Raw genomic sequence first — 25,248 nt, 5'->3', positions numbered from 1 at the left:
TCTCTCTCTCTAAAAATGAGTAATAATAATAATAATAAATACCTTTCTTTCACATGAGTCTTAAGTAGCAGATCCAGTCTGTTTTGCCTCTTCCTGAAATGAAGTCAAGTTCTCTCGGATTATTTGTTTCTAATATGCTTCCTTTGGTAGCAAATGTGGCAGAGATGTGTGAAGCAGCCTGCCTACATGTGAATCAGCGCACATGGTGCTCACATGTGTGCGCACACACACCTACCTGCAGAGAGTGGTGGGCAGCCCCGCAGTGGGAAAAACAACTCCACTCTGCCTTCCTCACCTACACTGCCCTGTTTCTTGTTACATCAGAACCTGCCCTTGGCTTTGTCAACATGGGCTCTACGTTGACATCTGAACACCTTAACATCATTTTTGCATCAAGTGTGCCATGACTCAGCACACGCAGAGGCAGCCACTATGTAGCTGCGTCACAGGCACCCCTGATCAACACATGCCACAGATTACACCTGCCAGAGACAAGTACAGGGGTTTGTAAAAGGGCAACCCACTGGGATACAGTTCTTTATCCTTCCTAAGGAGATCATTGTACATCTGATCGTATGTAGTTTTGAAATCATAAACATTTGGCTTGTCAGGTGCTGGTCCTGGGAGCTTCACATGAGTTCCTGTTCCAAAGGACCGGACACTGAATCCACGTTTGCTGAAAGACACAGAAGGAAAGAAAAAAAAATTACAGTTGGATTGAGACACAAAATTCTAAAACCAAGGAATATGAAGCAGAATATAGACAAAATGAGTAACTGTTGATACTACAGACAGGTTCTTAAATTCTTAACTTTAAGCATTTTATTCATAAATTTTTAAAAATTCTGTAGCATACTGGGGTGCCTGGGAGGCGCAGTGAGTTATATGTCTGACTCTTGGTTTTAGCTCAGCTCCTGATTTCAGGGTCATGCATCGGGCTCTGTGCTCAGTGCAGAGTCTGCTTGAGATTCTCTCTCTCCTTTCTGCACCTCCCAACACTCGTGTGCATACACACATGAATAAATAAATCAATTTTTAAAAAAGATTTTATTTATTCATGACAGACAGAGACATAGGCAGAGGGAGAAGCAGACTCCCCGCAGGGAGCCCAATGCGGGACTCAATCTCCAGACCCCAGGATCACACCCTGAGCCAAAGGCAGACACTCAACCACTGAGCCACCCAGGAGTCCCATAAAAAAGCCAATCTTAAATAAAAATCCTATAGCATATCATATAAAAATTGGATGAAACCACTGCAGAAGAAAGACAAAAGGTTTGTGAACCCAGTTACAAGGTGGCGTGTGAGGAGCACAGCTTGTTCAATGCACCTCTCTAGAACCTCTCTGACCCTCAGAGGCCTGACAGACACGCAGGGTTAGGGAAGATTTCTTCTGAAACATACCTGACCACTGCCCTGACCTCTGTAGAGGGTTCAGGTTCACAGGACCCCTATTTTGGGACTCCTAAGAAACTCCCATAGACTTGACAGCACACGACACCACAGGAGCACCCTGCGTTCAGTTCCTGATGTCCTGTGATGTGGGCTTGCCAGGAAACCAAACTGAGAGCCCAGGGGCATTGGGCCTACAGGGGTACCTCGGCAGCCTGTTATATTATCACATCGGCCCTGAGGGTTAAGAACAGACAGCTTCTGAGCTATGGAGACTCTTGTAACCTGGAGTCCAAGAAAAGCGAAGGAGCAAGACATGTCTATTACAAAACCAGGGGAATGTGCATGAAGCGCAGCCCCTGTGACTGACAACATAAATCATTATCATTTTAAGTCACATAAGAAATGTTATCTGAGGGCAGCCCTGGTGGCGCAGCGGTTTAGCACCGCCTGCAGCCCTGGGCATGATCTGAAGACCCTGGATCGAGTCCCATGTTGGGCTCTCTGCATGGAGCCTGCTTCTCCCTCTGCTTGTGTCTCTGCCCCCCCCCCCCTGCATCTCTATGAATAAATAAATAAAATCTTAAAAAAAAAAAAAAAAGAAATGTTATCTGAAAACAAACCTCACAGACTTAAGGGGCCATGTGTTTCCATTGGCGCCCCCATCCTCCCCACAGGCTCACCTGGCTCTGAAATCCCTGGTGGTAATGGTCTCATGCTTTCCTAGGTTTTACTGTAACTCTTATGTGACTATGCCTGGAGATAGATTTGGTTTTCACAATGAAAGGTGCTCCTGGCATCTAGAGACCAGGGAGGCTGCTAAACCTCCTATGATGAACAGGAGAGTCCTCCAACCCAAAATGTCAAGAGTGCAGAGTCTGACATATAAAATGAAATGAATAAGCCCCACAGAGAGGCAAAGGTATGAACATAAAAGTCACAGGGAAGGAAACAGCTTAATCTCCTTCGTCGTAAGAGAAACACATCATATTAAGGTCCAAGGCTGCTTATGGGTTAGCACTCTCCCACTGCCATGTCAGCGCCATGCAGTAGGGATGTGGTCCCTCTGCTCACTGCTGTGTCCCTAGCACCTATAGCAGCACACAGCCGGCACACAATCAACATCTGGCAAATGGCAAATGAATAACAATTTTACAAGGAAGGAAAACCTCAGTCAAATGGTGCAGCTGGATGTGACTCGTGAACTTCTGGAGAAGGTGCCAACATCTACCAAGTGAAAATCACTGTGCCCTCCAACACAGACACTTCGATCTGGAAGACCATCCTACAGGACACATGTATGCATCTGCAAATGGCCTCAGATGATGTTCACTGCAGCCCTGACCATAACCAAAGAAGACAAGAATCAGTTGTGTCCCTCCATCCAGCAGGTTATCGTAGACCACGTGAACAAGGCAAGGAGCACCACATACACCAGAATCTCCTGCAATTATTCACAGCAAAAGCAGAGTGGAAATACGTCCAACTCTAATGGCTCAAGGGACTGGGCAGCACTGTGTGTCCCCAAGGAAAAGACACCTCCACGCCTGCCTACCTGGCACCCACACAAAGCATCAAGTAAGCATACATGGAAACAGTAATCTTAAAAAGCATTCTTGTCGTTTTCTTTAAACACTTCACCTGAGTCCTCTGAGGTTGGTAAGAACTGAGTCATGTACCTGTGTCTCTAGAAGCCTGGGCTGTGCAAGTAGGCCCCCAGAAAGTCACTTGTGACAAAGAACACAGCATAACAACAGAGATTTCGGATTAGCAAACCAAGACCCACGTATACCTGAACTGTTAAAACGACCCTAAATACAACCAACATTTCTGACACTTGATCACGCCACAGACCATAATGTACCCTGTGCTGTGACCAGAGGGTGACAGGGCCCAGCCACAGGGCATGGATATGCAGCACGCCTCGACTTGAGTGCCCCAAGAATGTCCATGCAGACCATCTTCACCCCAAATCTGAACTTATTTCCTCACCAGATTACATACAATAAATATTTTCTGCCAAAGCACCAACAAGCCTGTGACAAAGGTCATCTCAACAGCGGAGGAGGTTAACAAGCTGTTGCCCAGCCACCCACTACCTGCTCACCTCCATGCAAGAAAGGTCAGCAGGGCACTTCCTTCTGTGCAGGTCCCATTCTCCTAAAACTGCCCCAGAGGAGCAGGTCATGGCCATGAGAGCCACAGAGAACACACTGGGGTGAGCCGAAGTCTGCACCACTCTGGAAGAACAGTCTGAAACAAGTAGCTTGCTTTTTACACTCCAAGCCACTTCCCTGAGGTGTCCTAAAGACTCTCCCACTGCCTGGGACCCTGCCACTGTTACAGCAGCTTAAAGGCTGTTGAAATGTAAAAGCTGCACATTAAAAACAAAACAAAACTGCACATTATTGAGGGATAAAGGGAATTACTCCTGAAACTAACCCAGGGTCGGCAGCATGACCTTCCTTTAACTCTGCTAACTCAGGTCTTTCAGTTTACTGTGTGACTCCTGGAAAAACAAAGGTGCCCAGAAGCACAAGTATCCTGGATGCTGGTAAGTCAACTCCACCGACCACTTCACCTGTATTCAGGGGCAGCTTTACTCCGAGAGCACTGGCCCATTCACACACCCAATACCTGAATGTAAAGCACTCACTGCCTCTTCAGCTGGCAGGGGAATGAAGGGACCTGTGTTAAGAAACCACGAGTCCACGGAAATAAGCCCGCCCAAGGACATGACTACAGCTTCAAACATTAAAAACCACCACCACTTTCAGGGCTGGCAGGGTTTTTTTGTTTTTTGTTTTTAAGATTTTATTTATTTATTCATGATAGACACACGGGGGGGTGGGGAGGCAGAGACACAGGCAGAGGGAGAAGCAGGCTCCATGCAGGGAGCCTGACTCAGGACTCGATCCCGGGTCTCTAGGATCACGCCCTGGGCCAAAGACAGGCGTTAAACCGCTGAGCCACCCAGGGATCCCAGGTGTGGCAGGTTTATCCTTCATTTTGATTCAACATATTACAGATACAATAATGATCATAACACACCCAACTCGGAACGCCTGGGTGGCTCAGTGGTTGAATGCCTGCCTTTGGTTCAGGTCGAGATCCCATGGGTCCTGGGATCTCCCCCATAGGGCTTCCCAAAAGAACCTTGCTTCTCCCTCTGCCTGTGTCTATGCCTCTCTGTCTCTCTCATGAATAAAATCTTAAAAAACAAACAAACAAACAAAAAAACAACCCAGACCCAACCTTCTGTCCTTCGATAACTGAAAGGGGCGGGGGGGGGGGTGTGTGGCAGTGACAAAGTAGGTAAAACATCCAGTACACAGGACAGTGAGGACAGTGATGGAGAAAGCCATGGGCAGGAGCAGAGGGGACCAGGGAGAGTGGGAATTAGGAGACAGAGCACCTCAAGGAGTTTCACAGCACACACCCCATGATACAGACCCTGGACAGGGCCCCAAGGTGTTTCAGGCTGGGGTAGGGAAGACAGGGTACCCAAAAGCTACCCACAGGGTTCTCGGGAGGCTCCTGAACCAGAGACTCACATCCCCATCCTGCTGGGGCAGCCGGAGTCTGAATTGCCTGGACAGTGCCACCTGGCAGACCCAACTATCTCTTCTACACATTTTATGTAGGGTCTGATGCTTGCATTAGGTGTCCAAATGGAACATTCTCCACTTTAGTCTGTCCATATCTGTAATTTTTTTAACTTATGATAGTCACACAGAGAGAGAGAGGCAGAGACACAGGCAGAGGGAGAAGCAGGCTCCATGCATCGATGTGGGACTCGATCCCGGGTCTCCAGGATCGCGCCCTGGGCCAAAGGCAGGCGCCAAACCGCTGCGCCACCCAAGGATCCCCTAGTCTGTCCATATCTGTAAAAGTAGATCATCCCAAAGATAACTGAGCCCAATATTCCACCTGGCTGATCCTTTATAAGGCCTTCGAGGGGGTGAGCGCTGGATCTCTAAAGGGACAGGTAGAACTCTGAACAGAGGAAGCTGCCCCCCGTAAGAAATGGTATAGTGGCCTGTCCTCACCATCCTTCTCAACTTTCTGAAATGGCAGTCAAGTGTATTTAAAAATAAAACAATGTGGCTTGTTCTTCCCCCAACAGAATGTTCCCAAGTGGCAAAAAGGCTAATTAGCAACAGAAGCGTGGTTTCTTCTGAGCTGATGCAACTGCCAGAGCAGCACAACAGCAGTGTGACAATGATCTTACATAAGAGAACTAAAGGCTAAAAAAATATTCCTGACAACCAAGAGGCTTTGTCTCAAAGGCCAACTATTCCAGACAAGTGTTTATCAATGTCTTCACAAGTACCAAAAAAATCTATCATAAAGAACTTCTCACAGGAGCACCTGAGTGGCTGAATGGTTGAGTGTCTGCCTTTGGCTCGGGTCGTGATCCCAAGGCCCTGGGATTGAGTCCCGCATTGGGCTCCCCAAGGGGAACCTACTTCTCCCTCAGCCTACACCTCTGTCTCTCATGGATAAAATCTTTAAAAAAAATAAAATAAGATAAAGAACTTATAACAGAAAATGTCAAATTTGGGGGAAGAGAAATTGTTTCCACCATTATCCCAATAGCTAAAGGTAAAATGACGATGTTCAAATGAACACCAAAAAAGAATCACAAGTAAATATCCAAATTAACAGCACGGATTGTATTATGTTTTCTATTTTCCATCATATGATTATTAATTGAATTTCATACACTTCTTTGGCCAAGACTGAAATCCTAGACCCACTGCCAACTCTGTGAAAGCACACCCTGTCTCTAAGTAGGGCACGATGCACTCCCAATCCCAGGTCACCTTCCCTATAGGCACATCACTCACTGCTAATCAGCCTACCTATGTGATGATCTCATATTTACAGAACACAAATCAAATGCTCAGAAGCCACCAAACTTTGAAGGCCTGCCTGCAATGTCACTGTCCCGGAAGTCACAAAAGCCTGCAAAATGAACTCTTCTGAACTGTTAGTGCTCCAGTAAAATTGATGTCATCACCTGCTAAATGTGGGCTGTAAACACATTTCAGTAAATATGTTCTAAGGTTTACATCTCCCTTTCTTATCCTCCCACAAGGTCAACAATAAAACTGAACAACTGGACAGCCCGGGTGGCTCAGCGGTTTATCATCGCCTTCAGCCCAGGGCGTGATCCTGGAGACCCAGGATCGAGTCCCACATCGGGTTCCCAGCATGGAGCCTGCTTCTCCCTCTGCCTGTGTCTCTGCCTCTCTCTCTGTCTCTCTCATGAATAAATAAAATCTTTAAAAAAAATAATAAAACTGAACTAAGGGTGGGATGACTGTGTCAAGCTTGTGACAAGCGCACCCTTATGTCCAGCCCCCCATCAGCACCCCTGCTTAGACGTTCCTCCCTCCACAGCTACTTTTCCTTAACCTTGGCTTCTTGTGGGCCACCTTGCTCTGCTGGTTGCTCTATCTCTCCAGTGTCTTCCCTGTGCACAGTGCCAGCAGAGTGGGACCTCAAGATCTGGTACTTCGGATGGGTCAGCAACAAATCACCACCAATATGCTGCTCTCCTGCCCCAACACAAAGCGACCCTAAACAGCAACATGTTACTAACAGGGTGAACCTGCTGCACTGTCTTTCCTGCTCTGGACTCCACCTGTTCTCATGTATAAAAGATTAGAGAAGATGATCCTTTATGCAGGAAAAGAAATGTTTTAGCCGTCAGAGCTGTTACCATGCTTGGTCTACTCAGTTTTGAATCCATGTTCGCACAAAAATTGACCTTTCTCCAACCATCCTCCTCACTTTAGTTCTGCCTCCTGAAGACAAAAAAACAACGCAGTCCATTAAAACCCAGGAAGGTAAATGTGTTCCTCTGTAGGCGCTTCTTCTGCAGTCTCTGTCATTCTTAAAAACATGATTTCTAATCCTCTCACCTTTCCAAATGGCTTCTAGTTTACTTTCTTCAAGGGTACCCAGAACCAAAGTAAAGATGCAGCCAGAGAGGCTATAGGGCAGAGCGGACTATCCCTCCCTGGTAAAGGAAAAGAGACTTCTGGAATGGGTCCAAGACCAGGAAGGGTCTAGTGCCATGACTGCGTACGCTCTTATGGCACAACTACAGGCAGCCTGAGACTTGGTCCCATCTGGGAAAGGACAATTTTGCCCCTATCCCAGTGTGGCTGGGGGCCTACATACATGCTCTGGTCATGATTTGGGAGCCCTATCCAAAGTGGAGAACCACAGGACCTTAGCTGATTCTGTTACCCTGCCCTCACCCTTGACCCTTTTACAGCCCATGCTTTTCCCATCTGGAGTCTCGATTCTGTTACTCATTCTAATCAGATACCCACATATACAAATCCTTGCTGTCATTCAGGAGCCAGGGCTTCTTGTTCTGAATACCGCCTCCTCACCTGTGTTAAGTGTGGACATCCTAAAGTTGCAAGGATGAAATCAAATGGCATTTAGAAAGCACCTAGCAGAGAGCAGCTCAAGAGACTGACCCTCAACCTAGTTTCCTCATTTGCAGCCTCCCTGCTCATGTTCCTCAAATCAGTGCCTTAGGGCTGAAAATAGACTTGTGAACTCAGTTCAGCAATATGCATAAGTCCATGAAAGAACTTCCAAAAATCAACATGCTCCTTAACATCCAGGAGATCACTCTGAACAAGAAAATAAAATTGGCTCCAAAGGGAAATCTCAATCCACTGCACACCAAAAACAGAAGCCTTTGTGGAAACTCTCCTAAAAAAACCTAAAGAATAAAACAAACAAACAAACAAAAAAAAAAACTTAAAGAATAAAGAACTCCCAGGGCTGGTATTTGAAATAGTTTAGTCTCAAAAGATCAAAATGAAACAGGAAACATTATGACTAAAATGCCAACATTTGTTACAATCTGTATTTGACTTATCAGAAAAATTGTCAAAGCTGATTTTCAATAGCTCAAAAATAAAATATCAAATAGGGTTTCAGTAATCAAACTACCTCCTGTGTGGATTTAATTAACTGCATTCCTTTTAATATTTCATTTCAAAAGCTTTCCTGTTTCACAAAAGTCCTCTTGAAGGCCCTAATGTTCATAAGGTCTCATGTGGTGACAAAACCACATCAAGTTCTTAAAGATGCTTCTAAATGCTGTAAATAATCCAAACAGATAAAATAAATAATTGTCAAAAGTGAAAATGACAGAAGTTGTTGCATCTCAATACTATTTTAAAAACTAAAAGTAGGGGGAGATCCTCTTTTGCCTTAATACGTGAAAAAGGGGAAGTAGGGAATGGAAGGGAAGGAAGGAAGGGAAGGGAGGGAATGGAAGGAAGGGAAGAAGGGAAGGGAGGGAAGGGAAGGGAAGGGAAGGGAATGGAAGGGAAGGAAGGAAAGGGAAGGAAGGGAAGTAAGGGATGGGAAGGGAAGGAAGGACGGAAGGAAGGGAAGGGAAGGGAAGGAAGGGAAGGGAAGGGAAGGAAGAAGGAAGGAAGGGAAGGAAGGGAAGGGAAGGGAAGGGAAGGGAAGGAAGGGAAGGGAAGGGAAAGGGAAGGGAAAGGGAGAAGGGAAGGGAAGGGAAGGAAGTGAAGGGAAGGAAGGGAAGGGAAGGGAAGGGGAAGGAAGGGCAGGAAGTGAAGGAAGGGAAGGGAAGGGAAGGAAGGAAGGAAGGGAAGGGAAGGGAAGGGAAGGAGAAGGGAAGGGAAGGGAAGAAGGGAAGGGAAGGGAAGAAGGAAGGGAGGGGAAGGGAAGGGAAGGGAAGGGAAGGGAAGGAAGGGAGGAAGGGAAGGAAGGTAAAGGAAGGAAGGAAGTGAAGGGAAGGGAAGGAGGAAGGAGGAAGAGAAGATGAGAGAAAAAGAGAGAGAGAGAGAAAGGGAAGGAAGGGAGGGAGGGAGGGAGAGGGAGAGGGAGATGTAGAGGGAGAGGGAGAGGGAGAGGGAGAGGGAAAGGGAAAGGGAAAAGGGCAAGGAAAAAGGAAAAGGAAAAGGAACAGGAAAAGGAAAAGGAAAAGGAAAAGGAAGAAATAATACCCAGATTGAAAAACATCAATTCTATACTTAGGTACCTTTCTGGAAGACAGTCCGGCAAAATGTATGAAAGTGTGAAATATGCCTACCTTTTGACTCAGCAGTCTACCCCCAGGAATTCATCCAAGGAAACAATCAGATAACTATGTAAAGTTTATATTTATATGGCACCAGGATACTGACATTTTAAGAGTGAAAGGTAAAAAAACAGCCAAAACATCTACTAATGGGGGGCTGGCTACAAAATTAATTGCTGCACGGAACTCCTCTGGATGACTGTGTGCTGATTCTGTAACCACTGCCGCTACTACTCAATATAAACAGATGTATTCAAACTCAATACATCCAAATAAGAATCAAAATATAACATCACTTGAAAAGAAATTACAAAACAACACTTTAACCTCCTGCATGTACACACAGGAGATACCCAGAAGGTGCTACACGGATCCTGTGACTGTCATCACCTCTATCTTCAGTGTATTTTGTTTATGGAGAGATCTTTTTATAAACAAACACTAGTTTATGACAAAGGAAAATCTACCCCCAAACAGTCACATTCACGATGTCAATAACACAGGTTACTCTAAACTTACCTTTTGCCTCCATTCTGAGTCTCATTTTCTTAAAGATTTATTTATTTATTTATGAGAGAGAGAGAGAGGCAGAGACATAGGCAAAGGGAGAAGCAGGCTCCATGCAGGGAGCCCGATGTGGGACTCGATCCCAGGACCCCAGGATCACTCCCTGAGCTGAAGGCAGACGCTCAACTGCTGAGCCACCCAGGCGTCCCCTGAATCTCTTTTTTAAGTAAATTTGAAACACAGTGAAATGGGTAAAAGCACACTTAAGCATTTCTACCTGGCGATTATCTGTAGAGGTTTTCCTGCGCCCCTTTTCCATAGGATAATCCATACTGGGCCACCTGCCACTGCTTTGAACTACACAAGGACCTGTCATCTTGTAGTGATTGTCTAAAAGACGTATCCGACGGCCAAGTTCTGGAACTGGTTCTATTAGCAAAATTGCTACAGAGAACTAAAAAAAACCATTTCCCTTTTGTGAGATTTCACCTCAACTTTGTTATGCAGATATAGCGCCAGACCTTAAACTAAAGATCACAGCCAGAGCCAGCAGAATGAGGTGCTCTCCAGATCACTCTTTCTGAGAACATTAAACTTCCACTTTCCTTGAGTTATTTTCCAGGAGTGTTGTTAACTTGACATTCTCCCGCTTAAATTTACTCAACTTTTAATGACTGTAAACATTAGCACATTTCTAGATTTAAAGCAAGTTTGCAGTTTTTAAAGTTTCTGTTTAAAAACAACCTTTACGTTGAATTGTTAGGTTCAAAGTATCCCACTCTAACCAAAAAATGACATTAAGCAAATCACCGGTGTGGGAGGTTAGGAAAAATTAAACTCTTAATAGATCCTGGAACCCTGGCACTTCCACCTTCATTAAAAGATGAGAGAAGGTACAAGAAATATTTAGTTTTCCAAGTTACTGAGGAGAGAGAAAATTGGAATGTGGTAAGCAGGAGGCTGCTGCGGTGGCACTGCTGTCCTTTATGTTATGTGGAAATTTTGGGGAAAAAGGCGGTTTCAATTTTGCTTCCCTATCAAAGTTGACGTGTACACCAAACTTTAACACAAACACAAATAGTTAATTCCACATTCTGCAAAGTGATTTTGAACGAGAAAACTTACCAAGCAGGAATAAACTTTTATTAAACACGTACAATGCCAGGGTCACAAAAGAGAAGTAAGTACTGACGAACAAACCAGAAGCTCAAAGCTGAGTTCGCGTGGAGTCCAGAAATTACCAGCTGCAGGCTTTGGGAGGAAGAGCTTTTTTTTTTTTGGCCCGAAACTCGAAAACGTAGATAGGAGCAAATACACAAATTTACGAAGTAAATAAAACAAAATAGGCCGTTTCCGTGTTCGGGCTTTTGCTTTATCCCGAGGTTAGCTATGCACGTCCTCCGGCAGAGCTGGGACCGGACGACGGCGCCTGCCGTAGACCCTATCCTGATCTCTCACTTACCGGCCCGGGGACGGAATCCCACCGAAGCTGCGCTATTCTCAGGTGCACAGATACGCGAGTGGAGTAGATGCAAAACCACCAACCCTGGGTTTACCGGGAGCTTGGAGGTGTGCGCGCCCGGGAACCTCTGGGCTCAAAACCTGAAACTTCCCGCGACGCACAGGCAGGCGCGGGGCCCGCGGACGGCCGAGCCTGTGCACTCCTCGCTGCGCTCGTCCCCGGAGCCCCCGAGCCCTACCACTGGCGTCGGGCGTGCAGGGAGCGGGGCCCGGACCACCGCCGTTGCCGCCCAGCACCAGTCCGGGCGGGCCGCGGGGCCGGAAGGACGGCCGGTCAGCCGGCGTCCGACAGGGCGCGCGAGGCCAGGGCGGAGGCCCCAACTACCTGAGGATGTTGTGCGCCTCCATACTCCGGTTCTGGTTGCTCGAGCACACCACCGCCACCCGCAGCGGCGACGACGGCATAGCAGCGGCCGCACCGACCGCTACGCCACCGCTCCGAGACCGCCACCCAGCCGCGGCGCTTCCGCGCGAGCAATATGGCGGCCACGGCGCCCGGAAGTCATGACGCCAAGGCGGCGGCGGTGGCGTCGGCGACGTAGCGCGTCGGGACGCGCGGGGTGGGCGTTTGCACGGCGTCCGGGCGGCCTACTCGCGCCGGCCCATAACTCGCGGCCGCTGGAGGGGGGAGGCCCCGCCCCCAGGTCCGGGTCCCGGGCTAGCGCACCGCGGCTCCTGGCGTGGGCGGCCGCAGCGGGAGCTCCTCAGAGGGGCCTGAGTCGGCCCGGAGCCCCGCGCAGGCATCTACGCCACGAAACCGCGACGCCGTCGCCGGCAGTGACGCGCGGACGTCGCGCCGTCGCCCTTGACACCTCAGTCGTCCCGCCTACGTCGCCGGGAGTGACGCGGTGGACGCTGCGCCCGCAGGTTGTGGGTCCGCAGTTGCCGTGCGCTCTTTCTCTGCCTCGGTGGGCCTCGGGGTCTCGTTGCTGCGGCCGAGCCGGGCCCAGACCCCGCGCCTCTGTTGGATCGGCCGCTTCCTGGTCTGTCGTCAGCGCGTCGCTCTCCTCGGCCCTGCCAAGTTGAACGTTTAGTCGCAGTTCTGGAAGCTTTTGAAGAGGAATCGTGAAGGATCCTCGAGTGGGAGTGCAGATTGACTGGGCGCGAGGGTTGGTTTGGAGGCTCTGGGGGCTGAGCGGTGGGGTCGCAGGGCCTTTGATCCCGGCGCAGAGGGGGCGCAGCGAAGGGGCCTGGGAGACAAGTGAGGATCCGAGAGGGTGGGTGACGGCGGGAAGACGCCGCTGGCGCGGAAGCGAGCGTGCTGGAGGGTGCTGGGTCCGAGACTGGGCATGGGGCAGAGGCCGAGGGCGCCCGGCGGCACGTTGTTGGCAGAGAAACTCCGGGGAGCGGAGGGAAGGGAACGGAACGCCCACCAGTCGGGCGGTGAGGGGAGCCTGATGGCTCAGCTGGTTAAACGTCTGCGACTCAGGCCATGATCCCAGGATCCTGGGTCAAGCCCCGCATCGGCGATCCCAGCTCAGCAGGGAGTCGGCTTCTCCCTCTCCCTCTTCTCCTCCCCCTACTTGTTCTATCACTCTGTCGAATTTTAAAAATCTAAAGAGAAAAAAAAAAGAACAAAGCTGAGAACGAGGCTCTCGGAATTTTTTCCTTTTTTTCTTTAAGATCTTACTTTCAGTCATCTCTGTACTCAAGGCGGGGCTGGAACTCACAACTCCGAGAAAAGAGGCGTCCCTAGGCCCTCAGGATCTTCCAGGGTCGCTGGACATGGTTGTGGTGAGCGGAGGACAGGATGTGACTGCTCCGAGGAAGCATTTACCTGGAAGGACTTGGCTGTTTGAGGGAAGAACCAGGGAAGGAGTACACTCTGCCCGCCTGCTTTCTCTGAATATGTGCAGAATGTAGGGAGAAAAACACACCAAAGAGTGTGGTGCAGGTACTTAAGGGTGGTAGAGTTAAGGGTGCTTTAAATGTCCTTTAAATTTTTTTAATTCCCTTAGTTTTTTATGAGGAACACCTAGTTTTTTGTGATGAACACCTATTTTCTTTTACATTCACAACAAATACTAGAGCTATTTCCTTTTTTTTTTTTTTTAAGATTTTATTTATTCATAAGAGACAGAGAAAGAGGCAGACACAGGCAGAGAAAGAAGCAGGCTCTCCGCAGGAGCCTGAGGGGGATCCAATCCCAGACCCCAGGATCTCGTCCTGAGTCAAAGGAAGACATCCAGCTACTGAGTCACCCAGGTGTCCCAGCTGTTTTCATGTTAAGAACAAAACCCCTCAATGGCTTCCCCAGTGTGCTCAGAACATACTAACCTAAATTCAAAGGCTTTATGGTCTGACAGTACCAGGCTGTTACCTCCTTCCTACTCCTGGTTTGGAACTTAATGGCCCATCAACTGAAAACTGCTTGTCTTGTGCCTTTTTTACCTCTGTATATACCACTCCCAAAACTCAAGTCTCAGTCCAGGGATTGAGAGTCAGATAAATATCACCAGCTTGAAGAAAATTTACTCTCTCCCCTCTTTCCTCCCACTGGCCTTCCTGTGCTCCCAATACCATATTCACAGACAGCTCTAGAGGCGTGAGGCCTCTTCCAGATGAAACAGAGGCTTTTTTGCTTTTTTTTTTTTAAAGCCGTTGACCCTGTGGAGGTACTTGCTGAGTGCTTGTAGAGCAGATGTTGCACAAATCAGCTGTGGTTCATTTCACTGTGGAGTAGTATTCCAGTATAAGTGTGGGCTATACTTTATCTCTCTTTTTTTTTTTTTAAGATTTTATTTATTTATTCATGAGAGAGGCAGAGGCACTGGCAGAGGCAGAAGCAGAAGCAGGCTCCATGCAGGGAGCCCGATGTGAGACTGGATCCCGGGTCTCCAGGATCAGGCCCTAGGCTGAAGGTGGTGCTAAACCGCTGAGCCACCCAGGCTGCCCATCTTTATTCATCTCTTGACTGACATTTCGGTTTTCACTTTTTAGCTATTACATAAAGCTGCTTTGAACATCCATATGAGAGTTTTTTTATGAACATACTTTACTTCTAGAGTAGGATGATTAGGTCATGTTTGTGTGTATGTTTAACTTTTTAAGAAACTGACAGGTTGTATTATTATTTTTTAATTTTTATTTGTTTATTCATGAGAGAGAGAGAGAGAGAGAGACAGAGACAGGCAGAGTGAGAAGCAGGCTCCATGCAGGGAGTCCAATGTGGGATTCTAGGATCACGCCCTGAGCCGAAGGCAGACACTTGACCATTGAGCCACCCAGGTGTCCCTCACAGATTGTGGACATGCTAGCTTGCCTCCCCACTAGCAGTGTTGCAGTTACCTTACCAACACTTGATATGATTAGTCTTTTTAGTTTTGGACAGTCTAATACGTAGTATCTTATGATCTCTTAATTTGGTTTTACTTTTTTTTTCCTTTTTAAGTTGGCTCCATGCCCAATGTGGGGCTCAAAGTCATGACTCTGGGATTAGGAGTCACACACTTTATCAACTGAGCTAGCCATGTGCCCCTCTTCTTGTGGTTTTAATGTATATATATATATATATATTTTTTTTTTAATGTGTATTTTCTTAATGACTAGTGAAACTGAACATATTTTAATGTGCTTGTTGGTCATTGCTACATCTTCAATGAAGTGTCTGAATCATTTATACATTTATCATATAGAGTTTCAAGCTGTGTATCTGTTTTACATATATATACATACAGACATATCAGATATGTAATTTACAAGTATTTTCTCCCTCTCATCAATGTCTTTTGAAAGACAAAAGTTCATAAGCTTAATAAACTATGTTAATCAATTTGTTCTTTTATGATTTGTGCTGAAATATCTATATGAAAAATACACTGGGTGGAAATAATGGTATAGGGGATCCCTGGGTAGCTCAGCCTTCGGCGCAGGGCGTGATCCTGGAGTCTGTGGGATCAGGTCCCACATCGGGCTCCCTGCATGGACCTTGCTTCTCCTGCCTGTATTTATGCCTCTCTCTCTCTCTCATGAATAAAATCTTAAAAAAAGGAAATAATAGTATATTAGACATCACAGAAAATGAAATTGAAGACATACAAAGAGCATGAGTGAGCTGCACAGCAATGCCAAACAGCTGATACAGGTGTTATTAGGCCCCAAAGAGCAGCCATGCACTCTGGCTGGTTGTTGGGGGCACTGCTCCTGGCTCTGCTTCAGCTCTGGGAGGTTTCCCTCTAATTGTCTTTGTTGGTTCTTCTCTTGGCCTCATGGTCTCCTCATACATACTAGTCAGTACTAAGCTATTCATCCCCATGTATCCTCTTCTTACTTCAGTGTTTCACCTGTGAACTCTGGCCAAATTGCCTCCCTTCCTCCCAGACCCATCCATTCAGCTCAGGCCAACCACTGGGCTCTGCCCAAGTTCTTCCAACTTGCTGCGCATTCTGAAAACCAGATGGAAAGCTGGAGCAGTCTTAGAACTCAATTCATTTGGGGATGCCTGGGTGGCTCAGCAGTTGAGCATCTATCTGCCTTCGACTCAGGGCATGATCCCAGAGTTCCAGGATCAAGTTCCGCATCAGGCTCCCTGCATGGAGCCTGCTTCTCCCTCTGCCTGTGTCTGCCTCTGTCTTTCATGAATAAATAAATAAAATCTTTAAAAAAATTCATTTGTTCCTTTCAAGGGTCACAGCCCTTCAGTGCTTAGAACTTTTGTTTACATATTTTGTGTTTTTTAGTTTTCAGGTAGGAAATAATTCTGGTTCCTGTTATTTCATCTTGGCTTGAACTAGAAATCTCATTAAGTCTTTTTTTTTTTTAATGTTTTTTTTTTATTTATGATAGTAACACAGAGAGAGAGAGAGAGAAGCAGAGAGAAGCAGGCTCCATGCGCCGGGAGCCCGACGTGGGATTCGATCCCGGGTCTCCAGGATCGCGCCCTGGGCCAAAGGCAGGCGCCAAACCTCTGCGCCACCCAGGGATCCCTCATTAAGTCTTTTTAAAACCATAAAATGGGGATCCCTGGGTGGCACAGCAGTTTGGTGCCTGCCTTTGGCCCAGGGCACGATCCTGGAGACCCGGGATCGAATCCCACATCGGGCTCCCGGTGCATGGAGCCTGCTTCTCCCTCTGCCTATGTCTCTGCCTCTCTCTCTCTCTCTCTGTGACTATCATAAATAAATAAAATTTTTAAAAAAAGCTCATTTATTAAAAAAATAAAAATAAAAAAATAAAACCATAAAATGTGGAAACTCACCCTTTAAAGTTTTAATAAAGATAGTAAATATGGTACTGTAGGAAAAGACACACCGACTTACAGAATGCAATAGCCATAAACAGACCCACGTAAATGTGGGAACATGGTAAATGATGGGAGCACTATACTAGGAAAGAATGGATTGTTTCTGTACAATGGGATAGGAAAATTGGTTCAGTGTATGGATATAAAAAGCTGGATCTCAACTTCACATATTATACAAAGCTCTAGATAGATTAAGGGAATATATAAAAGGCATATGCATAATGCATATATGCATTAAGGGCATATATAAGAGGTATAAAATCAGAGCCAGTTGAAAAAACAGGAAAATACATTTTTTAAGTAAGCCCTATGTCCACCATAGGGCTTGAACTCATGACCCCGGTATTAATAGTTCCCTGCTCTTCTGACAGCCAGTCAGGCACCCAAGGAAGATATCTGTATTCCTTGTGTGTGCAAGGATGGTTTCAAACCAAAAAGATGCATACAACACGTAGTAAAAAACAAAAGGTCTCCTGTCACTAGAATTAAGGATTTCTTTTTAACATAACCTGGAGAGAGGCACCAAACAGATTTTCCCCTCAGAGCCTTCAGAAGGAGCCAACACGGCTGACCTTTTTATTTCAGACGTCTAGCCTCCAAAACTGTTGGAATGTCTGCTGTTTTAAGCCATCCAGTTTATGGTGATTTGTTATAATAACCCTGGAAAACTAACCCAGCACAGATTTAAAAAAAAAAGTTTCATAATTTCAGAAAGCCCTATTGGACAGTGCTGATCTAGAATATTTGTGGAACTCTTGAAAATCCAAAGGAAAAATTCATAGCAATGGAAAAATGTACAAAGAATAGGAATAAACACTTCATTCAAGGGGAAATTCAAATGTCTCATAAGGATAGTAGGTGGGGCGCTTGGACAGCTCAGTCAGTTAAGCATCCTACTCTTGGTTTCTGCTCAGCTTATGATCTTGAGGTCATGGAACTGAGCCCCATGTCAGGCTCTGCGCTCAGCAAGAAGTTGGCTTAGGATTATATCTCCTGCCCCTCCCTGCCTGCTCTCCCACTCTCTCAAAATCTTAAAAAAAAAAAAAATTGTAAGTAACTTGCGGCCTCAGGTCACTGCTACATAGCTAGCAGACGGCAAAAGAAAGCTGATACACAGTATTTGTGAGAAATCAGGGAAATAAAACCTCAAGCGCACTGCTGATAGGAGTGTTAAGTGCTTTTTTAGTCATTTAGAATAAATTGATGGGGGGCAGCCCCAGTGACTCAACGGTTTAGTGCCGTCTTCAGCCCGGCGTGTGATCCTAGAGGCCAGGGATCGAGTCCCACGTTGGGCTCCCTGCATCGAACCTGCTTCTCTTTCTGCCTGTATCTCTGCCTCTCTCTCTGTGTGTGTCTCTCATGAATGAATAAATAAAATCTTTAAGGGGCAGCCCCAGTGGCGCAGTGGTTTAGTGCCGCCTGCAGCCCAGGGTGTGATCCTGGGGACTCAGGATCGAGTCCCACGTCGGGCTCCTTGCATGGAGCCTGCTTCTCCCTCTGCCTGTGTCTCTGCCTCTGTGTGTGTGTGTGTGTCTCTCTCATGAATAAATAAATAAAATCTAAGAAAAATATTTGTACATCTGCAACATGGATAAATCCCAGATATTGTGTTGAGTAGACAATAAAGATCCGCAGCACAACTTTGAGGTAAGTTAAAAAACCAAAAACCAAACAAGACATATCAGAGTGGTTGCTAATAGGGAAAAAGGGAACAGGCATGAAAGAACCCAAACTGAGCAGGATGGAGACACCAGGGCAAAGGAAAAGCAAGTTCAGATAAAAGTGGACGAGGGGAGAAGAAAGGCAGATCCCAGACACGATGAGGCTACATATTTAATGATGTTGGAAAGATGTTAGGGTTCAAAGCCAATGGCGGGGCAGCCCCGGTGGCGCAGCGGTTTAGCGCCGCCTGCAGCCTGGGGCATGATCCTGGAGACCCGGAATCGAGTTCCGCATCAGGGCCTCTGCATGGCGCCTGCTTCTCCCTCTGCCTGTGTCTCTGCCTCTCTCTCTCTGCATCTCTATGAATAAATAAATAAATAAATAAAAATCTTAAAAAAAAAAAAGCCAATGGCCAAGAAGGAATTCTTGAGATGTCTTAGGTGCAAAAAAAGTGGTATTTTGTGTTTGGTTTTTTAAAAAGATTTTGTTTATTTGACAGAGAGAGAGCGCAAGCATGAGGAGGGGCAGAGGGAGAGGGAGAAGCAGACTCCCCGTTGAGCGGGGAGCCCGACGTGGGGCTCAATCCGAGGACCCCAAGATCATGACCTTAGCGGAAGGCAGATGCTTCACCGACTAAGCCCCCCACGTGCCCCAGCAAAAAGGTGGGGTTTTTTTAAATTATTCATGAGACAGAGAGAGGAGAGGCAGAGACATAAGCAGAAGGAGAAGCAGGCTCCATGCAGGGAGCCTGATGCGGGACTTGATCCAGGGACTCCAGGATCATGCCCTCAGCTGAAGGCAGGCGCCCAACCGCTGAGCCATCCAGGCATCCCAAAAGATAGTTTTATTAAAGCACTGGGACAGGACTGGAGGGCAGGAATAGCTGCATCTGGGTCCTGAGGAGGGGCCAGCTCATTATAGACTTTAAAGTTGGGAGGGGGTTAGGGAGAATGTGAGTCTCTAAGGAATTTGGAAGCAAGGTTTCTAGGACCTTGAGGGGGCTGGTTGTTGTTGGGAGGTCATTTATTACTGTCTAATAAAACCTGAGTCATGAGACCCTTCAGATGGATATTGGTGGGTCATGTGCTTGGGGGATGATGGTCAACATATGTCTGAGGGTGGGGTAGAGATAAAGGAAGTTTCCAAAGGAATTTTTATATGCTAGCATGGACTCACAGGGTCCTGGAGGTCGGGATAAGATTGCTTTTTGCTGTCAGCAAGGTATTAACATGCAGACAGCCAAGTCCCTAGGAAGGTCCTTCCGTTACAAGGACTTGTCAATGGGCTGTAGGCAGTTAGGAAATGTAAATTTTCTTCTGCCTTTGTATTCCACATCATTTAACAGAGTAGGAAAGTCAGGGAAGCTATCTCGGCCCCCCCACTCCTCACCTAGGAGCCTAGGGAAACGCATCTCTGTTATATGTGACCAAGAGAACAGAGTAGCAGCTGAACCCCACGCAGATTTACAGTAAGAAAAGCATAGTAATGTCCCTGCAGATAAAAGAGGCATAGCAGAAAGCCATACCCAGAAAACAGATAAAGATCTTAACCGCATATATTATCAAAGCTAAACAAGACATGACAGCAGTTAGGGAAGAAATGGACGTGGCAGAGATGTGGTGGGGCTAGGAGGCTCTGGGTGTCAGCCCCACCTCTCCAGACCCAGGCTGAAGCGGCCAAACCACCAGTCCCCCAGGCCAGCGTTCTCAGCAGCTCCTGAACGTCCCTGAAAGCCAGACCCAACAGCCCTGACCCCCAGCCCTGAGGTAACGGGGAAACGCCAGCTCCACAACCTGCTCGTTGTGAAACTTTGCCTCTCTTTCGCTGTCTCCCCCACCGGCTCTCTAACTTTGCAGCCTCTGAGGCTCACGGCAGGAGCCTGGGCCCACCCTCTGGGACCAGGGGAGCAGGCAGTTGCCTTGGGCGGTGGGGAGGGGCCCTGGGCAGGCAGGTCAGCATCCTGCAATCACTGCTAAGCCCCAGAGCCAGCCATGGAGGGTCCTGGGCCTGTGTTCACAGGATGATGGTGGCTCTTTCCTGTTGGCTGGGCAAGGACTACAGGCTGTGAATCAGCTTTGGGGACTGAGCAAGGAACAGGGGTTTGTACACAGAAGCCATCATAATGGGAATTTCAAGGAGGGCCACCAATCTAAATTTTGCATAGGGTTAGGCTGAAGATGTAGCCCTGGGGTCTCAGCCCCAGGTACTTATGCCCCAGTAACTGGTGGCATAAGTATTCATCTCTACCTGCCTGATCTCATGTAAGCTTTAAAAGAAACCTGTGAGTTAGGTTCCAGGACCGTTTGTATTTTGCAATAGAGGCTTCCAAAGGCTACATGGCTCTTCAAAGGCAGAGCCTGGCTGACAGGCCAGGAAAACCTTCAGTGTAGCAGGACCAGAGCAGTTGCTTCTATTCCACATCAAAAAATTAATAACCTGAAGTGTTTTCGGGCACCAGTGAGAAAGGAAAAGTCTTGACCCACAAATGAGGTATCTGGACCCCACCTGCGGAGTCCAGGGCAGCCGTGAAGATGTTACAGGACAGTGACAGGTCTATCCACTGGCCAGTTAGAGCCGGAGTGGCTACAAGGAGAGCAGAGACAATGACAAGGAGAGAAGTAGGGAGAGAAGGGGGCAGGGGAGGGAGGCTCCTCTAGAAGCTGGTAGGGATGGAGGAGGTATGGGTCCGTCTTTTGGGTGGACTGGCTGGGCTGGGATCCTGGTGTTCCTGTCACCCCTGGGAGAATGATGGGCACATGAGGAACGCACAGTTTGTGAGGATGACAGGGAACTCAAAAGAAGTGCTCAGGCCTGAGACCAGCTCTGGGGTGTCTCCCAAACCCAGGATGCCCTACTGGACGGTGCTGGGGCACGGCTGCTCAGCTCTGCCTTGGCAAACCTAAAGCTGGGCTCAAGTGCTTCCAGAAGCCCCTGGAATGAAACTCTATGGAGCAGAAGGCTGCAAACCAGCCTTGTGGAGCAGCTAATGGGACAGACTTCTGGGTCTAGCGGGTATGAGCACAACCCCACAAAGAAGCCCCAAACTAGGTGGAGGGCCAGGGGAGGTCAAGAAAGGGATGAGAGCAGGCCTCACAGAACCTCACAATGGCTCCAGTCCTGGAACCCAACCGCACTCAGGAGCTGAGGATGGACGACAGGGCTCCTCACACCAGGGCTGCCAAGGACTCCCACTTCTACCCTGTGTAAGATGTCCAATTGAACAACAGGTCAAGAGGGGTTGCAGCCAGCAAAGCCCCCTGCACCACCACCACCACCACCCCGCCCCCACCAGAATGAAGACTGCTAGAAGCAGAACCCCTCCCATTCCTGCCAAGGGCTGTCTAGACATGTAGCTTTACCCCGCCCTCTCTGAAGGGATGAGTCACTCCCCAGATCCTGGCCCGCCCCCAGCTGTGTTTGATCCTCAGGGTCACAGCCAGCTCCAGGATCTCAAGGACAGTCAAGGACAGCCAAGGAGGAGGAGGGCTTTTGGGAAGGTGGGTGGTGATCTAGTGCACATCCCCCAAGCCCCTCCACCCACCATCCTACTCCCCAGGAAGGCCCAGGCCAGCGAGGGGACCCTCCTGGAGCTGCCTAATTGCTGCATGTCACAAAACTGGGTCACCAGTGAGACTGGGCTATTTCTAACTGCAGCAAATGCTGTCCGAACGCCCCCCACTCCAACACAGCAGACCCAGGAAAAGATGCTTTTCCAAGGTTTGAGGGCAAACAGAAGCACCCGTCCCCTGCTTGAAACAGGGTGCTTTGGAACTGGGAAAGGGACCCACTCCCCCCCCCCCTTCTCCCTTCCCTCTCCCCAGTAAGCACACAAGACAGTGGTTTTGGTCTAAAATGATGGACATTTAGACATTGACGCCAGGCTCACGCCTGACCAGCGCCATGCCAGGGGCAGGCCGAGCAAAGACAGAGAGGTAGGGAGCGGGCACTGTGGGGACACCAGCCAGGACCTGGGGTCACTGGAGGCTGCTGGGGTGAGGGTGGAGAGGGGTTAGCCACAGTGACTCCAGAAGTACAAGGTCCAGGATGGTCAGTCAGGGACTTGCGGAGAGCCGAGGTGTGCCTTACCCCTCTTGGTGATGCCAGGTGCCCAGCTCAGTGAGCAACCTTGGCCAGGGTGCTCGGGTCTTCCCAGAAAGGGACAGTCCAGTGGGTAGCAGCATCACCAGCCATATCCTGGGCTCTTGGCTGCCAAAACGAGTAAGAGGTGGAGTGGTGCTGTCCATCATGCTGTGGTTGAGGCCTGGGATAAACACCACAGTGGCAAGTTGTGCCGGGAAAGGCCGGCATCAATTCTGCTCTCCAGATGCAACACTGTCCTCTGAGACAAGCCGTCTTCCCAGCCACTTGCCCCCACTCACCAAAAGCCCTCATCAGAAGCAGCACCCACAAAAGAAAATGAGACGCAGCCCTGAAGAGCTGCCAGCTTCCCGGAAGGTCAGAGGATATTCAGCCCTGGACATGACAAATGCAGGCTGGGTTCACCTGCTGCGCTACATCATGGTTCCCAGCCTGTCACCCAGGTAGGGGAACACCACCGCACACTCCTTACCCACACTTGGGGCTCCTGCAAAGCTTGAAAGGAGGTTTCTCAAGGGGCTCTGGCCAGGACCAGGGCCACAGAACCCCTTGGTCAGCACAGGACGGGTGGTTGGCTCCCACAGTGGGCCCAAGACACTAAGGCACGACGCTAATCTAAGCCCACTGGGGTGAGGTGGGGAGAGGACAGGCTCCAAGGGGCCTCCTCCAGTTGGCAAAGCACACAGTGACCAAGCAATGATGACAGCCTGTTTTTTCCAACTTGGCACAGGCTGGAGGTGCAGGGTGATGACCTGGGGTTCCAATGGCTCTTGCTAGAAGGGGCTGTTATGTCCCGGTGGCCCCTATAAAGGCCTCTGGAAAGCAGGGAGAGCCCTAGACGAGGCTGGCACCCCTGCGCAGGCCCAAGGGTGAGTCCCGAGCTGGAGTCTGGGAGGCAGCTGCCGGGCTCCAAAGGTCGTGCAATGACTCCGAGGCCCAGGCGTGGGGCCGGGGGCCCTACCAGTCTCCAGCAGGCCCTGCGTGGAGATCCTAAGGAGGGAGCAGGAGCGAGGAGTGGGGAGCGGGCGCCAGTCTCGGGCCGGCAGAGCCCCGGCGGGGCGACCGCCCGGTGCTTCAGGGCTGCCTGCGCAGGCCCGGGCGCCCGAAAGCTGGGTGCATGAGGTTCTCGGTGATGTAGGCCACGAGCAGGCAGATGACCACCAGCATGACGCAGATGGAGCCGCCCACCGCCGTCATGGCCACTACGATCTCCCGCATGCCGGCCGGCTCGGCTGCGAACTCCACGCACTCGGCGGGCGCGGCGGGCTCCGGGGGGGCGGGGGCGGCGGCGGCGGCGGCGGCGGCGGCGGGCTCGGCGCGCAGCGGCAGCGGCAGCGGCTGCAGGCACAGGCGGTAGCGCACGCCGTCGTGCACGTCGGGCAGCAGGTAGTCGCGGCAGGAGGCGCCGAGCAGCACGCGCTCGCACGGGAAGCGCGTGTAGGCGCCGCGCCACGAGCAGTTGAGCGCGAAGGCGCGCACGCGGTGCGCCTCGGCCGGCGCCAGGCGCCACTGCAGCAGCACGCTACGGTTGCGCAGGACGCTGGCGCGCAGGGAGCGGCCGGCCGAGGCGTGCGCCGCGCAGCCGGGCGCCTGGCAGCGGAAGCCGCGCGCGGGGCTGCGGAAGCACAGGCGTCCGCCGCCCGCCTCGGGGCCCTCGGGCAGCACCTTGTAGGGGCACCAGGGCGCGTCGGCCGCCGGCTCCCAACCCGGAGGCGTCGGGGCGGCGGCGGCGGCGGCGCGGGGCGGCGGCGCGCAGGCGGCCAGCAGCAGCAGCAGCAGCGGCGGGGCGCGCATCCTGCGGCTGGGCGGCGCGGCGGGGCGCGGGCTCGCGGGCTCACGGGCGCGGCGGAGGGTCACGCGGGCCGCGCCGCCGCCGCTCCCCGCGCTCCCCGGCGCGCCGCGCCCTCCGCCGCCGCCGCCCGCTCCGACCCGCCCCCGCGCCCCGTGCGCGCTCGGACCCGGCGTGGCGGCGGGGGCGGGGCCGCCCCACGCCCCGCCCCCCTTAACCCTCGCGGGCCCGCGGCCCACGGAGGGCGGATCGCGAAGGGGAGGGGGCGACCGGGGCAAGACCCCTGGAGTGTGGGGGTGTGGGGTGCTGGGGGCCCCTGCGACCCACACTGGCCTGTCCCGTCTTCTGTCCCCGAGTGAACGGGTTCCTGTCCCTCCGCGCCCCCGCCAGGCCTCTGCTGAGGCTTTCGGGGGACTGGGGATCCCGGTCGTGGCCCCCGAGGGCAGCCCCTAGCGACCAAGGGGAGCGCGCAGGACTCGGGTCGGTGTGCCGAAGGCCGCCCCTTGCAGAGGCGCGGTGGGGACCCAGAGGAAGGGTCGGTTGGCCCTGCCGGGAAAGGGAGAAGGCGGCAGGGGCGCGGGAGAGAGGAGGCTTCGTTTGCTGAAAACTCCGCGCTTCTTGCGGGAGACCAGGCTGAGCTCTAACCAGCCCTCCGCGCGTCTCTTCCACCCACAGACGCGGCCCGGGGCGAGCCCTCTCGGTGCTCTGTGTCCCACAGGTTCAGCCGGTGCACCACCCGGGAAGGAGGAACGTCCCCGCCTCCTACTGTGGTCTCCAGGAGCTGCCGGAGGCCTCAGCCCCTCAGGACCATCCCTCCTAGAGCCCCTCCAGGGCCAGGGGTCTGCCTAACCTGTCTGCACTTGAAGCAGAAATGCCTCAGGGGCAGGGGGCCCGTCTCTGGCTGAGGGGCCCCTCCGTGTCCTGGCAGGGAGATGAGGAGTGCTCCCTGGC

General features: G+C 50.4%; 2 protein-coding genes across 2 annotated transcripts in view; both read right to left on the bottom strand.

The window, feature by feature from the left end:
- Positions 1-12,060, bottom strand: part of SSU72 (SSU72 homolog, RNA polymerase II CTD phosphatase) — a 29,758-nt gene extending 17,698 nt beyond the window's left edge. Inside the window, exons 1-2 of the mRNA XM_055306850.1 lie at positions 11,832-12,060; positions 533-676 (exon numbers count right to left, since the gene is read on the bottom strand). Coding sequence (XP_055162825.1) covers positions 533-676; positions 11,832-11,911 — 224 coding nt within the window. The 5' untranslated portion in view covers positions 11,912-12,060. The remainder of the gene's footprint in view (positions 1-532; positions 677-11,831) is intronic.
- Positions 12,061-22,250: 10,190 nt separating this feature from the next.
- FNDC10 (fibronectin type III domain containing 10) lies at positions 22,251-24,372 on the bottom strand. Its single transcript, XM_055306843.1, has one exon. It carries the CDS (start codon positions 24,300-24,302, stop codon positions 23,583-23,585), a length of 720 nt encoding a protein of 239 aa, XP_055162818.1. The 5' UTR covers positions 24,303-24,372; the 3' UTR covers positions 22,251-23,582.
- Positions 24,373-25,248: the final 876 nt, after the last annotated feature.

The sequence above is a fragment of the Nyctereutes procyonoides genome, unplaced genomic scaffold, assembly GCF_905146905.1.
Source record: "Nyctereutes procyonoides isolate TBG_1078 unplaced genomic scaffold, NYPRO_anot_genome, whole genome shotgun sequence".
Classification (NCBI taxonomy): domain Eukaryota; kingdom Metazoa; phylum Chordata; class Mammalia; order Carnivora; family Canidae; genus Nyctereutes; species Nyctereutes procyonoides.
Note: the sequence above shows the minus strand (reverse complement) of the source record. Positions and strands in the feature narration are given on the sequence as shown.

Coding starts and splice junctions, on each gene's coding strand:
- FNDC10 (XM_055306843.1), bottom strand. CDS start 24,302: ATGCGCGCCCCGCCGCTGCTGCTGCTGCTGCTGGCCGCCTGCGCGCCG.